Consider the following 16,319-nt stretch of genomic DNA (forward strand, 5'->3'; position numbering starts at 1 on the left):
TAAAAGGGGTTTGGGGAGGCTAAAAGGGGTTTAAAGGGGGCTAAAAGGGGTTTAAAGGGGGCTAAAAGGGGTTTGGGGAGGCTAAAAGGGGTTTAAAGGGGGCTAAAAGGGGTTTAAAGGGGGCTGAAAGGGGTTTGGGGGGGCTGAAAGGGGTTCAATGACCCTATAACGCTGCTCAATGACCCTATAACGGTGCTCAATGACCCTATAACGGGGTTCAATGACCCTATAACGGTGCTCAATGACCCTATAACGCTGCTCAATGACCCTATAACGGTGCTCAATGACCCTATAACGCTGCTCAATGACCCTATAACGGGGTTCAATGACCCTATAACGGTGCTCAATGACCCTATAACGCTGCTCAATGACCCAATAACGGTGCTCAATGACCCTATAACGGGTTTCAATGACCCTATAAAGGGGTTCAATGACCCTATAACGCTGCTCAATGACCCTATAAAGGGGTTCAATGACCCTATAACGCTGCTCAATGACCCTATAACGGGGTTCAATGGCCTTATAACGGGGTTCAATGACCCTATAACGGGGTTCAATGACCCTATAACGGGGTTCAATGACCCTATAACGCTGCTCAATGACCCTATAACAGTGCTCAATGACCCTATAAAGGGGTTCAATGACCCTATAACGCTGCTCAATGACCCTATAACGGGGTTCAATGACCCAATAACGCTGCTCAATGACCCTATAACGGAGTTCAATGACCCTATAACGCTGCTCAATGACCCTATAACAGTGCTCAATGACCCTATAAAGGGGTTCAATGACCCTATAACGCTGCTCAATGACCCTATAACAGTGCTCAATGACCCTATAACGGTGCTCAATGACCCTATAAAGGGGTTCAATGACCCTATAACGCTGCTCAATGACCCTATAATGGGGTTCAATGACCCTATAAAGGGGTTCAATGACCCTATAACGGGTTTCAATGACCCTATAACGCTGCTCAATGACCCTATAAGGGGGTTCAATGACCCTATAACGGTGCTCAATGACCCTATAACGGGGTTCAATGACCCTATAACGGTGTTCAATGACCCTATAACGGGGTTCAATGACCCTATAATGGGGTTCAATGACCCTATAATGGGGTTCAATGACCCTATAACAGTGCTCAATGACCCTATAACGGGGTTCAATGACCCTATAACGGTGTTCAATGACCCAATAACGGGGCTCAATGACCCTATAACGCTGCTCAATGACCCTATAAGGGGGTTCCATGACCCTATAAAGGGGTTCAATGACCCTATAACAGTGTTCAATGACCCTATAAGGGGGTTCAATGACCCTATAACGGGGTTCAATGACCCTATAACGGTGCTCAATGACCCTATAATGGGGTTCAAAGACCCTATAACAGGGTTCAATGACCCTATAACGGTGCTCAATGACCCTATAACGGTGCTCAATGACCCTATAACGCTGCTCAATGACCCTATAACGCTGCTCAATGACCCTATAACGGGGTTCAATGACCCTATAACGGTGCTCAATGACCCTATAACGGTGCTCAATGACCCTATAAAGGGGTTCAATGACCCTATAACGGGGTTCAATGACCCTATAAAGGGGTTCAATGACCCTATAACGGGGTTCAATGACCCTATAACGCTGCTCAATGACCCAATAACGGTGCTCAATGACCCTATAACGGAGTTCAATGACCCTATAATGGGGTTCAATGACCCTATAACGCTGCTCAATGACCCTATAACGGTGCTCAATGGCCCTATAAAGGTGCTCAATGACCCTATAATGGTGTTCAATGACCCTATAACGGTGTTCAATGACCCTATAACGGTGCTCAATGACCCTATAACGGTGTTCAATGACCCTATAACGCTGCTCAATGACCCTATAACGGGGTTCAATGACCCTATAACGGGGTTCAATGACCCTATAACGCTGCTCAATGACCCTATATCGCTGCTCAATGACCCTATAACGGGGTTCAATGACCCTATAACGGTGCTCAATGACCCTATAACGGGTTTCAATGACCCTATAACGCTGCTCAATGACCCTATAACGGTGCTCAATGACCCTATAAAGGTGCTCAATGACCCTATAACGGGTTTCAATGACCCTATAACGCTGCTCAATGACCCTATAACGGGGTTCAATGACCCTATAACGGTGCTCAATGACCCTATAATGGGGTTCAATGACCCTATAACGGTGCTCAATGACCCTATAACGCTGCTCAATGACCCTATAACGGTGTTCAATGACCCTATAACGGTGTTCAATGACCCTATAACGGTGCTCAATGACCCTATAACGCTGCTCAATGACCCTATAACGGTGCTCAATGACCCTATAAAGGGGTTCAAAGACCCTATAACGCTGTTCAATGACCCTATAACGGAGTTCAATGACCCTATAATGGGGTTCAATGACCCTATAACGCTGCTCAATGACCCTATAACAGTGCTCAATGACCCTATAAAGGGGTTCAATGACCCTATAACGATGCTCAATGACCCTATAACGGGGTTCAATGACCCTATAATGGGGTTCAATGACCCTATAACGCTGCTCAATGACCCTATAACAGTGCTCAATGACCCTATAACGGGGTTCAATGACCCTATAACGCTGCTCAATGACCCTATAACGCTGCTCAATGACCCTATAAGGGGGTTCAATGACCCTATAACGGTGCTCAATGACCCTATAATGGGGTTCAATGGCCCTATAACGGTGCTCAATGACACTATAACGGTGCTCAATGACCCTATAACGGGGTTCAATGACCCTATAAGGCTGCTCAATGACCCTATAACGGGGTTCAATGACCCTATAACGGTGCTCAATGACCCTATAACGGGGTTCAATGACCCTATAACGCTGCTCAATGACCCTATAACGGGGTTCAATGACCCAATAATGGGGTTCAATGACCCTATAACGCTGCTCAATGACCCTATAACGGGGTTCAAAGACCCTATAACGGGGTTCAAGGACCCTATAACAGGGTTCAATGACCCTATAACGGGGTTCAATGACCCTATAATGGGGTTCAATGACCCTATAACGGTGCTCAATGACCCTATAACGGGGTTCAAAGACCCTATAACGGGGTTCAAGGACCCTATAACAGGGTTCAATGACCCTATAACAGGGTTCAATGACCCTATAAGGGGGTTCAATGACCCTATAAGGGGGTTCCAGGGTTTTGGGGCCCCCCGTGTCTGACCTGGGCACGAACTGGTTGGCGGGGCGCTTGGGCCGGTACTCGGGGTGCACCATGAAGAGCATGTGGGGGAAGCCGGTGCCGAAGTAGGCGCCGTCGGTGTGGTGGTGCCGCGAGGACTTGGGCGTGTAAACGTCCATGCACTTGGGGCAATAGAGCTTCACCATGGCCTCGCCGGGGATGTCCGACAGCCCTGGGGGGGGGACGCCAAAGTAACCCCCCCTTTGCCATACACACACCCCCCTTTTACCATAAACACCCCCCCTTTGCCATAAACACCCCCCCTTTGCCATACACACACCCCCCCTTTGCCATAAACACCCCCCCTTTGCCATAAACACCCCCCCTTTGCCATAAACACCCCCCCCTTTGCCATAAACACCCCCCATTTACCATAACCCCTTTACCATAACCCCTTTACCATGAACACCCCCCCTTTACCATAACCCCTTTACCATCACCCCCCCCTTTACCATAAACATCCCCTTTATCATAACCTCCCATTTACCATAACCCCTTCTTTACCATCACCCCCCCTTTACCATAACCCCCCCTTTACCACAACCCCTTTACCATCACCCCCCCTTTACCATAACCCCTTTACCATAACCCCCCCTTTACCACAACCCCTTTACCATAACCCCCCCTTTACCATAACCCCTTTACCATAACCCCCCCTTTACCACAACCCCTTTACCATAACCCCCCCTTTACCATAACCCCTTTATCATAACCCCCCCTTTACCACAACCCCTTTACCATAACTCCCTCTTTACCATCACCCCCCCTTTACCACAACCCCTTTACCATCACCCCCCCTTTACCACAACCCCTTTACCATACCCCCCCCCCAGCCAGAGGCAAATGGTTCGCTCCGGCTGAGCGCAGTTATCAATGGGGGTTCCCACGCACCCCCCCCCATTCAGTTCCCATGGGGTAACAGCTCCCCATTGATAAACACCGAGGGCCCCATTGACCCCCCTAAACCCCCCCATTCACCCCCTAAACCCCCCCATTGACCCCCTAACCCCCCCATTGACCCCCTAACCCCCCCATTCACCCCCTAACCCCCATTGACCCCCCTAATCCCCCCATTCACCCCCCTAATCCCCCCATTCACCCCCTAAACCCCCCCACTGACCCCCCCACTGACCTCCCAACACCACCATTGCCCCCCACTGACCCCCATTGCCCCCACTGCCCCCCCTAATGACCTCCCAACCCCCCCACTGCCCCCCCATAGCCCCCCATTGCCCCCCATAGCCCCCCCATTGCCCCCCCACAGCCCCCCCATTGCCCCCCATTGCCCCCCCATAGCCCCCCCATTGCCCCCCCCATTGCCCCCCATGAGCCCCCATAATGCCCCCATACCCCCCATTGCCCCCCCCATTGCCCCCCATTGCCCCCCATTGCCCCCCATTGCCCCCCCATAGCCCCCCCATTGCCCCCCATAGCCCCCCCATAGCCCCCCCATTGCCCCCCATAGCCCCCCATTGCCCCCCCCATTGCCCCCCCCATAGCCCCCCCATTGCCCCCCATAGCCCCCCCATACCTATGGGCAGCATGGGCTGGTTCTCACAATAGACCCGGGGGCAGTACCCGAAGTCCCCTTGTTGGTACTTCTCCAACTGGGAATAACGGGAATGATGGGAAGGGGGGGGCTATGGAATGGGGGGGGCCCTAGGGAATGGGGGGGTCTCTATGGAATGGGGGGGGGCCTATGGAATGGGGGGGGCCCTAGGGAATGGGGGGGTCTCTATGGAATGGGGGGGGCCTATGGAATGGGGGGGGCTATGGAATGGGGGGGCCTATGGAATGGGGGGGTCTCTATGGAATGGGGGGTCCCTATGGAATGGGGGGGTCTCTATGGAATGGGGGGGGCTATGGAATGGGGGGGGGCTATGGAATGGGGGGGGCCCTAGGGAATGGGGGGGGGCTATGGAATGGGGGGGTCTCTATGGAATGGGGGGGTCTCTATGGAATGGGGGGGGCTATGGAATGGGGGGGGGCTATGGAATGGGGGGGGCCCTAGGGAATGGGGGGGGCTATGGAATGGGGGGGCCCTAGGGAATGGGGGGGCCCTATGGAATGGGGGTTCTCTATGGAATGGGGGGTCTCTATGGAATGGGGGGGGCTTATGGAATGGGGGGGCCCTATGGAATGGGGGTTCTCTATGGAATGGGGGGTCTCTATGGAATGGGGGGGGCTTATGGAATGGGGGGGCCCTATGGAATGGGGGTTCTCTATGGAATGGGGGGGGGCTATGGAATGGGGGGGGCTTATGGAATGGGGGGGTCTCTATGGAATAGGGGGGTCTCTATGGATTGGGGGGGTCCCTATGGAATGGGGGGGGTCTCTATGGATTGGGGGGGTCCCTATGGAATGGGGGGGGTCTCTATGGAATTGGGGGGGTCTCTATGGAATGGGGGGGGTCTTTATGGAATGGGGGGGTCTCTATGGAATGGGGGTTCTCTATGGAATGGGGGGACCCTATGGAATGGGGGGGTCTCTATGGAATTGAGGGGGGTCCCTATGGAATGGGGGGGCCTATGGAATGGGGGGGGCTATGGATTGGGGGTTCTCTATGGAATGGGGGGACCCTATGGAATGGGGGGGAGCTATGGGATGGGGGGGTCCCTATGGAATGGGGGGGCCCTATGGATTGAGGGGGTCTCTATGGAATTGAGGGGGGTCCCTATGGAATGGGGGGGCTCTATGGATTGGGGGGGTCTCTATGGAATGGGGGGGTCTCTATGGAATGGGGGGGGGCCTATGGAATGGGGGGGGCTATGGAATGGGGGGGTCTTTATGGAATGGGGGGGTATCCCTATGGAATGGGAGGAGATCCCTATGGAATGGGGGGGGATCCCTATGGAATGGGGGGGGATCCCTATGGATTGGGGGGGATCCCTATGGAATGGGGGGGCCCTATGGAATGGGAGGGGGGGATCCCTATGGAATGGGGAGGAATCCCTATGGAACAGGAGGGGGGATCCCTATGGAATGGGGGGGATCCCTATGGAATTTGGGGGGGGGGGGGGGTCCCCACCATCTGGGCGATGCCGCGGTTGGTGAGGATGTAGCGGGCGTGGATGAGGCCGTAGAGCATCTCTGCAGCCTGCTCGATGAGGTCGCTCTGGTTGGGGTTGTCCTCCAGCTCCTCGTCTGGGCAAAATGGGGTAAAAACAGGGGAAAACGGTTAAAAATGGGGTAAAAATGATGAAAATTGGGGAAAATTGGGGAAAATTGGGGGAAATTGGGGGAAATTGGGGGGAAATTGGGGAAATTGGGGGGAAATTGGGGGGAAATGGGGGGAAATGGGGGCAGGCTGCTCGATGAGGTCGCTCTGGTTGGGGTTGTCCTCCAGCTCCTCGTCTGGGCAAAATGGGGTGAAACCAGGGGAAAACGGTTAAAAATGGGGTAAAAATGATGAAAATTGGGGGGAAATTGGGGAAAATTGGGGAAAATTGGGAGAAAATGGGGGAAATTGGGGGGAAATGGGGGGGGAAATGGGGGCAGGCTGCTCGATGAGGTCGCTCTGGTTGGGGTTGTGCTCCAGCTCCTCGTCTGGGCAAAATGGGGTGAAACCAGGGGAAAACGGTTAAAAATGGGGGTAAAAATGATGAAAATTGGGGGGAAATTGGGGAAAATTGGGGGAAATTTGGGGGAAATTGGGGGAAATTGGGGGGAAATGGGGGCAGGCTGCTCGATGAGGTCGCTCTGGTTGGGGTTGTCCTCCAGCTCCTCGTCTGGGCAAAATGGGGTGAAAACAGGGGAAAACGGTTAAAAATGGGTTAAAAATGATGAAAATTGGGGGGAAATTGGGGAAAATTGGGGGAAATTGGGGGGAAATTGGGGAAATTGGGGGGAAATTGGGGGGAAATGGGGGGAAATGGGGGGAAAATGGGGGGGAAATGGGGGGGAAATGGGGGCAGGCTGCTCGATGAGGTCGCTCTGGTTGGGGTTGTCCTCCAGCTCCTCGTCTGGGCAAAATGGGGTAAAAACAGGGGAAAACGGTTAAAAATGGGGTAAAAATGATGAAAATTGGGGGGAAATTGGGGAAAATTGGGGGAAAATGGGGGAAATTGGGGGGAAATGGGGGGAAATGGGGGCAGGCTGCTCGATGAGGTCGCTCTGGTTGGGGTTGTCCTCCAGCTCCTCGTCTGGGCAAAACGGGGTGAAACCAGGGGAAAACGGTTAAAAATGGGGTAAAAATGATGAAAATTGGGGGGAAATTGGGGAAAATTGGGGGAAATTGGGGGAAATTGGGGGGAAATGGGGGCAGGCTGCTCGATGAGGTCGCTCTGGTTGGGGTTGTCCTCCAGCTCCTCGTCTGGGCAAAATGGGGTAAAAACAGGGGAAAACGGTTAAAAATGGGGTAAAAATGATGAAAATTGGGGAAAATTGGGGAAAATTGGGAGAAAATGGGGGAAAATTGGGGGGAAATTGGGGGGAAATGGGGGGAAATGGGGTCAGGCTGCTCGATGAGGTCGCTCTGGTTGGGGTTGTCCTCCAGCTCCTCGTCTGGGCAAAACGGGGTGAAAACAGGGGAAAACGGTTAAAAATGGGGTAAAAATGATGAGAATTGGGGGGAAATTGGGGAAAATTGGGGGAAATTGGGGGGAAATGGGGGGAAATGGGGGCAGGCTGCTCGATGAGCTCGCTCTGGTTGGGGTTGTGCTCCAGCTCCTGGTCCATGGAAAATGGGGTAAAAACAAGGGAAAATGGGTAAAAATGGGGGAAAAGAGAGTGAAAATGGGTAAAACTGGGGAAAAGAGGGGGAAATGGGGTTAAAATGGGGGAAATGGGTGAAAAAAAGAGGTGAAATGGGGGAAAATTGGGTGAAAATGGGGATATGAACATGGGATGGACTAGGATGCAATGGGGACACAATGGGGTCAATGGGGGTCAACGGGATACAATGGGGGCCAATGGGGACACAATGGGGTCAATGGGGGTCAACGGGATACAATGGGGGTCAATGGGGACACAATGGGGTCAATGGGGGTCAATGGGATACAATGGGGTCAATGGGACACAATGGGTTCAATGGGGCCGCAGTGGAGTCAATGGGGTCAATGGGACACAATGGGGGTCAATGGGGACACAATGGGATACAATGGGTTCAATGGGGCCGCAGTGGGGTCAGTGGGCGTCAATGGGGCCACAATGGGGCCGCAGTGGGGTCAGTTGGGGTCAATGGGGCCACAATGGGATACAATGGGTTCAATGGGGTTCAATGGGGCCACAATGGGGTACAATGGGTTCAATGAGGACACAATAGGATGCAATGGGGATACAATGGGGTCAATGGGATACAATGGGGCTCAATGGGGCCACAATGGGGTACAATGGGGTCAATGGATCCACAATGGGGTACAACGGGTTCAATGAGAACACAATAGGATGCAATGGGGATACAATGGGGTCAATGGGATACAATGGGGTTCAATGGGGCCACAATGGGATACAATGGGGTTCAATGGGGCCACAATGGGGTACAATGGGTTCAATGAGGACACAATAGGATGCAATGGGGATACAATGGGGTCAATGGGATACAATGGGGCTCAATGGGGCCACAATGGGGTACAATGGGGTCAATGGATCCACAATGGGGTACAATGGGTTCAATGAGGACACAATAGGATGCAATGGGGATACAATGGGGTCAATGGGATACAATGGGGCTCAATGGGGCCACAATGGGATACAATGGGGTCAATGGATCCACAATGGGGTACAATGGGTTCAATGAGGACACAATAGGATGCAATGGGGATACAATGGGGTCAATGGGATACAATGGGGTTCAATGGGGCCACAATGGGGTTCAATGGGCTCAATGAGAACACAATAGGATGCAATGGGGATACAATGGGGTCAATGGGATACAATGGGGTTCAATGGGGACACAATGGGGTTCAATGGGTTCAATGAGGACACAATAGGATGCAATGGGGATACAATGGGGTCAATGGGATACAATGGGGTCAATGGGGACACAATGGGGTCATTGGGGGTCAATGGGATACAATGGGGGTCAATGGGGACACAATGGGAGTCAATGGGGGTTAATGGGGGTCAAAGGGGACACAATGGGGGTTAATGGGGGTCAACGGGATACAATGGGGGTCAATGGGGACACAATGGGAGTCAATGGGGGTCAATGGGATACAATGGGGTCAATGGGGGTCAACTGGATACGATGGGGTCACAATGGGGACACAATGGGAGTCAATGGGGACACAATGGGATACAATGGGGTCAATGGGATACAATGGGGACAAAATGGGGGTCAATGGGATACAATGGGGGTCAATGGGGGTCAATGGGATACAATGGGGTCAATGGGGTTCAATGGGGACACAATGGGATACAATGGGTTCAATGGGGCCACAATGGGATACAATAGAGGTCAATGGGGACACAATGGGGTTCAATGGGGCCACAATGGGATACAATGGGATACAATGGGGTTCAATGGGGTTCAATGGGCCACAATGGGTTCAATGGGGCCACAATGGGTTCAATGGGGTTCAATGGGGCCACAATGGGATACAATGGGGGTCAATGGGGCCACAATGGGATACAATGGGATACAATGGGTTCAATGGGGCCACAATGGGATACAATGGGTTCAATGGGGACACAATGGGATACAATGGGGTTCAATGGGGTTCAATGGGATACAATGGGGTTCAATGGGTTCAATGGGGTTCAATGGGTTCAATGGGGTTCAATGGGGTTCAATGGGGCCGCAGTGGGGTCAGTGGGGGTCAATGGGATACAATGGGATACAATGGGTTCAATGGGGACACAATGGGATACAATGGGATACAATGGGTTCAATGGGGACACAATGGGATACAATGGGAAACAATGGGTTCAATGGGGACACAATGGGATACAATGGGGCCACAATGGGTTCAATGGGATACAATGGGGTTCAATGGGGTTCAATGGGCTACAATGGGGTTCAATGGGGACACAATGGGATACAATGGGGTTCAATGGGGTTCAATGGGGACACAATGGGGTTCAATGGGGTTCAATGGGTTCAATGGGTTCAATGGGATACAATGGGGTTCAATGGGGTTCAATGGGGGTCAATGGGGACACAATGGGATACAATGGGTTCAATGGGGTTCAATGGGGACACAATGGGATACAATGGGTTCAATGGGGTTCAATGGGGCCACAATGGGGTTCAATGGGGTTCAATGGGGTTCAATGGGGCCGCAGTGGGGCCAGTACCTGGCTCCAGGTCCAGGATCATGTCCAGCGCCTGCCGGTAGTGCGGAACCTGCTCATTGAGGCCGGTGAGGTTGAACTTGTCCTGGATGTAATCCTCATCCACCTGGGAATGGGGCAATGGGGGGCAATGGGGGTCAATGGGGGCAATGGGGACAATGGGGGGAATGGGGGCAATGGGGGGCAATGGGGGAATGGGGGAATGGGGTCAATGGGGGAATGGGGGCAATGGGGGCAATGGGGTAATGGGGGTCAATGGGGGAATGGGGGCAATGGGGGTAATGGGGTCAATGGGGGAATGGGGGTCAATGGGGGAATGGGGGGGAATGGGGGAATGGGGGCAATGGGGTAATGGGGGTCAATGGGGGAATGGGGGTCAATGGGGGAATGGGGGGAATGGGGGAATGGGGGCAATGGGGTAATGGGGGTCAATGGGGGAATGGGGGTCAATGGGGGAATGGGGGGAATGGGGGAATGGGGGCAATGGGGTAATGGGGGTCAATGGGGGAATGGGGGGAATGGGGGAATGGGGGCAATGGGGTAATGGGGGTCAATGGGGGAATGGGGGGAATGGGGGAATGGGGGGCAATGGGGGAATGGGGGCAATGGGGGAATGGGGGCAATGGGGGAATGGGGGGAATGGGGGAATGGGGGCAATGGGGGTCAATGGGGGAATGAGAGTCAATGGGGTAATGGGGGTCAATGGGGGCAATGGGGTAATGGGGGGATCAGAAAGGTTTTGGGGCTGGGTTGGGGGGCAGTTTTGGGTGGTTTTGGGGCAGTTTTGGGTGGTTTTGAGCAGTTTTGGGTGGTTTTGAGCAGTTTTGGTTCAGTTTTGGGGTGGTTTTGGGTGATTTTGGGTCAGTTTTGGGGGGTTTTGAGCGGTTTTGAGCAGTTTTGGGTGGTTTTGGTTCAGTTTTGGGGTGGTTTTGGGTGATTTTGGGTCCATTTCAGGCAGCTTTGGGTGATTTTGGATGATTTTGGGCGTTTTGGGGTCAGTTTTGGGTGGTTTTGGGTCAGTTTTGGGTCAATTTTGGGCGGTTTTGAGCAGTTTTGGGTGATTTTGGGTCCATTTCAGGCAGTTTTGGGTGATTTTGGTTCGGTTTTGGGTGATTTTGGTTCAGTTTTGGGTGATTTTGTGTGATTTTGGGTCAGTTTTGGGTGATTTTGGGTGGTTTTGGGTGATTTTGGGTCAGTTTTGGGTGATTTTGGGTCAGTTTTGGGTGATTTTGGGTGATTTTGGGTCAGTTTTGGGTGATTTTGGTTCAGTTTTGGGTGATTTTGGTTCAGTTTTGGGTGATTTTGGGTCAGTTTTGGGTGATTTTGGGTCAGTTTTGGGTCCATTTCAGGTGGTTTTGGGTGATTTTGGTTCAGTTTTGGGTGATTTTGTGTGATTTTGGGTCAGTTTTGGGTGATTTTGGGTGGTTTTGGGTGATTTTGGGTCAGTTTTGGGTGATTTTGGGTCAGTTTTGGGTGATTTTGGTTCAGTTTTGGGTGATTTTGGGTCAGTTTTGGGTGATTTTGGGTCAGTTTTGGGTCCATTTCAGGCGGTTTTGGGTGATTTTGGTTCAGTTTTGGGTGATTTTGTGTGATTTTGGGTCAGTTTTGGGTGATTTTGGGTCAGTTTTGGGTGATTTTGGGTCAATTTTGGGTGATTTTGGGTCAATTTTGGGTGATTTTGGGCGGTTTTGGGTGCTTTGTCCCCACCTCACAGAAGAATTCGTTGCCTCGGAGGCCGCAGAACCAGGAAATCCAGGAAACCTCCTCGGAGCTGCTCATGGCGGCGCCGCTCGGGGCCTATGGGGAGCCTCTGGGGGACACAGGGACCCATAGAGACCCATAGAGACCCATAGAGACCCATAGGGACACATAGAGACCCATAGGGACCCATAGGGACCCATAGGGACCCATAGGGACCCATAGAGACCCCATAGGGACCCACAGAGACCCCATAGGGACCCACAGAGACCCCACAGAGACCCTATTAAAACTCTATAGAGCCCCATAGAGACCTATAAGGACCCACAACCACCTCTGGAGACCCTATAGAAACCTCATTGAAACACCACAGACCCCTATAGGAACCTATGGAGACCTACACAAACCCTAAGAGCCTACACAGACCCTATAGAGACCCTATAGCCCCCTATAGAGACCCTATAGCCACCTATAGATACCCTATAGCCCCCTATAGAGATCCTACAGACCCCTATGGATACCCTATAGCCACCTATAGAGACCCTATAGTCCCTTATAGATACCCTATAGTCCCCTATAGAGATCCTACAGACCCCTATGGATACCCTATAGCCACGTATAGATACCTATAGAAGCCCTATAGCCACCTACAGCTGTCCTATAGCCACCTATACTCTATAGATACCTACAACCTATATACACCTGTAGATACCCTAGAGCCCCCTATACATACCCTATAGAGACCCTACAGATATTCTATGGACCCCTATAGATACTCTATAGCCATCTATAGATACTCTATAAATACCCTATAGCCCCCTACAGGTACCCTATAGCTATCTATAGATGCCCTATAGACACCTATAGAAACCCTACAGCCACCTATATATGCCCTATAGCCACCTATAAACACCTTACAGATCCCTATAGAGACCGTACAGATACCCTATGGACACCTATAGATACCCTGTAACTGCCTACAGAAACCCTATAGCCGCCTATAGATGCTCTATAGCCACCTACAGATATCCTATAGCCACCTATAGATGCCCTATAACCACCTATAGATATTCTATTGCCACTTATAAATACCCTATAGCCACCCCTAGATACCCTATAGCCACCTACAGATACCCTATAGCCACCTACAGATGCCCTATAGCCACCTACAGATGCCCTATAGCCACCTATAGATACCCTATAGCCACCTATAGATATCCTATAGTCACTCATAGATGCCCTATAGCCACCTATAGATGCCCTATAGCCACCTAGAGACATTCTATAATCACTTACAGATGCCCTATAGACACCTATAGATATCCTATAGCCACCCCTAGATACCCTATAGCCACCTGTAAATACCCTATAGCCACCTATAGATATCCTATAGCCACCTATAGATGCCCTATAGCCACCCATAGATACCCTATACACACCTATAGATGCCCTATAGGCACTTATAGATGCCCTATAGCCACCTATAGATGCCTATAGCCACCTATAGATACCCTATGGACACCTATAAATGCCCCATAGGCACCTACAGATACCCTATAGATGCCCTACAGGTACCTATAGATGCCCTATAGATGCCCTACAGGTACCTACAGATACCCTATAGATGCCCTACAGGTACCTATAGATACCCTATAGATGCCCTACAGGTACCTATAGATGCCCTATAGATGCCCTACAGGTACCTATAGATGCCCTATAGATGCCCTACAGGTACCTATAGATACCCTATAGATGCCCTACAGGTACCTATAGATGCCCTATAGATGCCCTACAGGTACCTATAGATACCCTATAGATGCCCTACAGGTACCTACAGATGCCCTATAGATGCCCCACAGGTACCTATAAATGCCCTATAGATGCCCTATAGATGCCCTATAGATGCCCCATAGCACCTATAGGGACCTATGGGCCCCCCCAGACCTCCATTCAGAACCCACGGCCGCCGACAGAGCCCCACAGACAGGGCCCCAGAGGCACCCACTGTGACCCATAAGGGCCTATGGAGCCCCACAGAGCCCCCTAGAGCCCCCATAGAACCCCCATAGCCCCCATAGAACCCCCGTAGACCCCATAGAACCCCCATAGGCCCCTATAGAAACCCCATAGCGCCACATTAAGCCCCACAGAGCCCCACAGCGCCCCACAGCCCCCCCCATAGCTCCCCATAGAGCCCCACTGACCCCCCTAGGCACCCATAGGCCCCTATAGAAACCCCATAGCGCCCCATTGACCCCCATAGCACCCCACAGCCCACCCATAGCGCCCCATTGACCCCCATAGCACCCCCATAGTGCCCCATTGACTCCCATAGCACCCCATAGCGCCCCATTGAGCCCCATAGCGCCCCACAGCCCCCCATAGAGCCCCACTGACCCCCGTAGGCACCCATAGGCCCCTATAGAAACCCCATAGCGCCCCACAGCCCCCCCATAGCGCCCCATAGCGCCCCATTGACCCCCATAGCGCCCCACAGCGCCCCCATAGCGCCCCATAGCACCACATTGACCCCCATAGCTCCCCATAGCGCCCCATAGCGCCCCACAGCCCCCCCATAGCGCCCCATTGACCCCCATAGCTCCCCATAGCGCCCCATAGACCCCCATAGCGCCCCATTGACACCCATAGAGCCCCACTGACCCCCATAGCTCCCCATAGCGCCCCATTGACCCCCATAGGCCCCCATAGCGCCCCATTGACCCCCATAGGCCCCCATAGCGCCCCATTGACCCCCATAGCGCCCCATAGCCCCCCATAGCGCCCCATAGCGCCACATTGACCCCCATAGCGCCCCATAGCGCCCCATTGACCCCCATAGCGCCCCCATAGCGCCCCATAGCTCCCCATAGCGCCCCACAGCCCCCCCATAACCCCCCATTGACGCCCATTGACCCCCATAGCGCCCCATTGACCCCCATAGCTCCCCATAGCGCCCCATTGACCCCCATAGCTCCCCATAGCCCCCCATAGCGCCCCATTGACGCCCATAGCGCCCCATTGACCCCCATAGCGCCCCATAGCGCCCCACAGCCCCCCCATAACCCCCATAGCGCCCCATTGACCCCCATAAAGCCCCATTGACCCCATAGCGCCCCATAGCGCCCCATAGCGCCACATTGACCCCCATAGCTCCCCATAGCGCCCCATAGCGCCCCATTGACCCCCATAGGCCCCCATAGCGCCCCATTGACCCCCCACAGCCCCCCCATAACCCCCATAGCGCCCCATAGCGCCCCATAGCGCCCCATTGACCCCCACAGCCCCCTATGGAGCCCCCTCCCCCCCCTCACCGCTCTCGGGGTCGCTCCGGGCCCGCTCCGCGCGCACCGCGCAGGCGCCGCTCGCCCCTCCCCCCCCCCCGGCAGCAGCCAATCAGCGCCCGGAGCGCGGCTGCGCCTGCGCGGGGGGGAGGGGAGGGGGAGGGGCGAGGCGGGGTGGGGGAGGGGCGGGGGCGCGCGTGCGCGGAGGGAGGCTACGCCCCGCCCCTCCCCCCCCCCCCCTTGTATCCCCGCAGCGGTGGCGTCATAGGGGAGAGCAGCGTGGGGGCTGCCCCATAGAGCGGGGTCTGACCCATGGAGCCTGCCCCATAGATCGGGGTCTGACCCATAGATCTGGATCTGACCCATAGAGCCTGACCCATAGAGCCTGCCCCATAGATCTGGATCTGACCCATGGAGCCTGACCCATAGATCTGGATCTGACCCATAGAGCCTGACCCATGGAGCCTGCCCCATAGATCTGGATCTGACCCATAGATCTGGATCTGACCCATAGATCTGGATCTGACCCATGGAGCCTGACCCATAGATCGGGGTCTGACCCATGGGGCCTGACCCATAGATCTGGATCTGACCCATAGAGCCTGACCCATAGATCTGGGTCTGACCCATAGATCTGGATCTGACCCATAGATCGGGGCCTGCCCCATAGATCTGGATCTGACCCATGGAGCCTGCCCCATAGAGCCTGACCCATAGATCTGGATCTGACCCATAGAGCCTGCCCCATAGATCTGGATCTGACCCATAGATCTGGATCTGACCCATAGAGCCTGACCCATACATCTGGGTCTGACCCATAGAGCCTGACCCATACATCTGGGTCTGACCCATAGATCTGG

General features: G+C 53.4%; 1 protein-coding gene across 1 annotated transcript; it reads right to left on the reverse strand.

Annotated features, from left to right (window-relative positions):
* Positions 1-3,186: 3,186 nt before the first annotated feature.
* Positions 3,187-15,521, reverse strand: CSNK2B (casein kinase 2 beta; the record flags this gene model as incomplete). Its single annotated transcript, XM_062607758.1, has 6 exons — positions 15,490-15,521; positions 12,188-12,288; positions 10,484-10,586; positions 6,276-6,391; positions 4,779-4,854; positions 3,187-3,419 (listed from the first exon to the last, which is right to left on the reverse strand). Coding segments are annotated over exons 2-6 (600 nt in total), but the record flags the coding sequence as incomplete, so codon positions are not given.
* Positions 15,522-16,319: the final 798 nt, after the last annotated feature.

This window comes from Pezoporus occidentalis, unplaced genomic scaffold (assembly GCF_034315485.1).
Source record: "Pezoporus occidentalis ecotype Australia unplaced genomic scaffold, CSIRO_AGI_Poc_V1 ctg1259, whole genome shotgun sequence".
Classification (NCBI taxonomy): domain Eukaryota; kingdom Metazoa; phylum Chordata; class Aves; order Psittaciformes; family Psittacidae; genus Pezoporus; species Pezoporus occidentalis.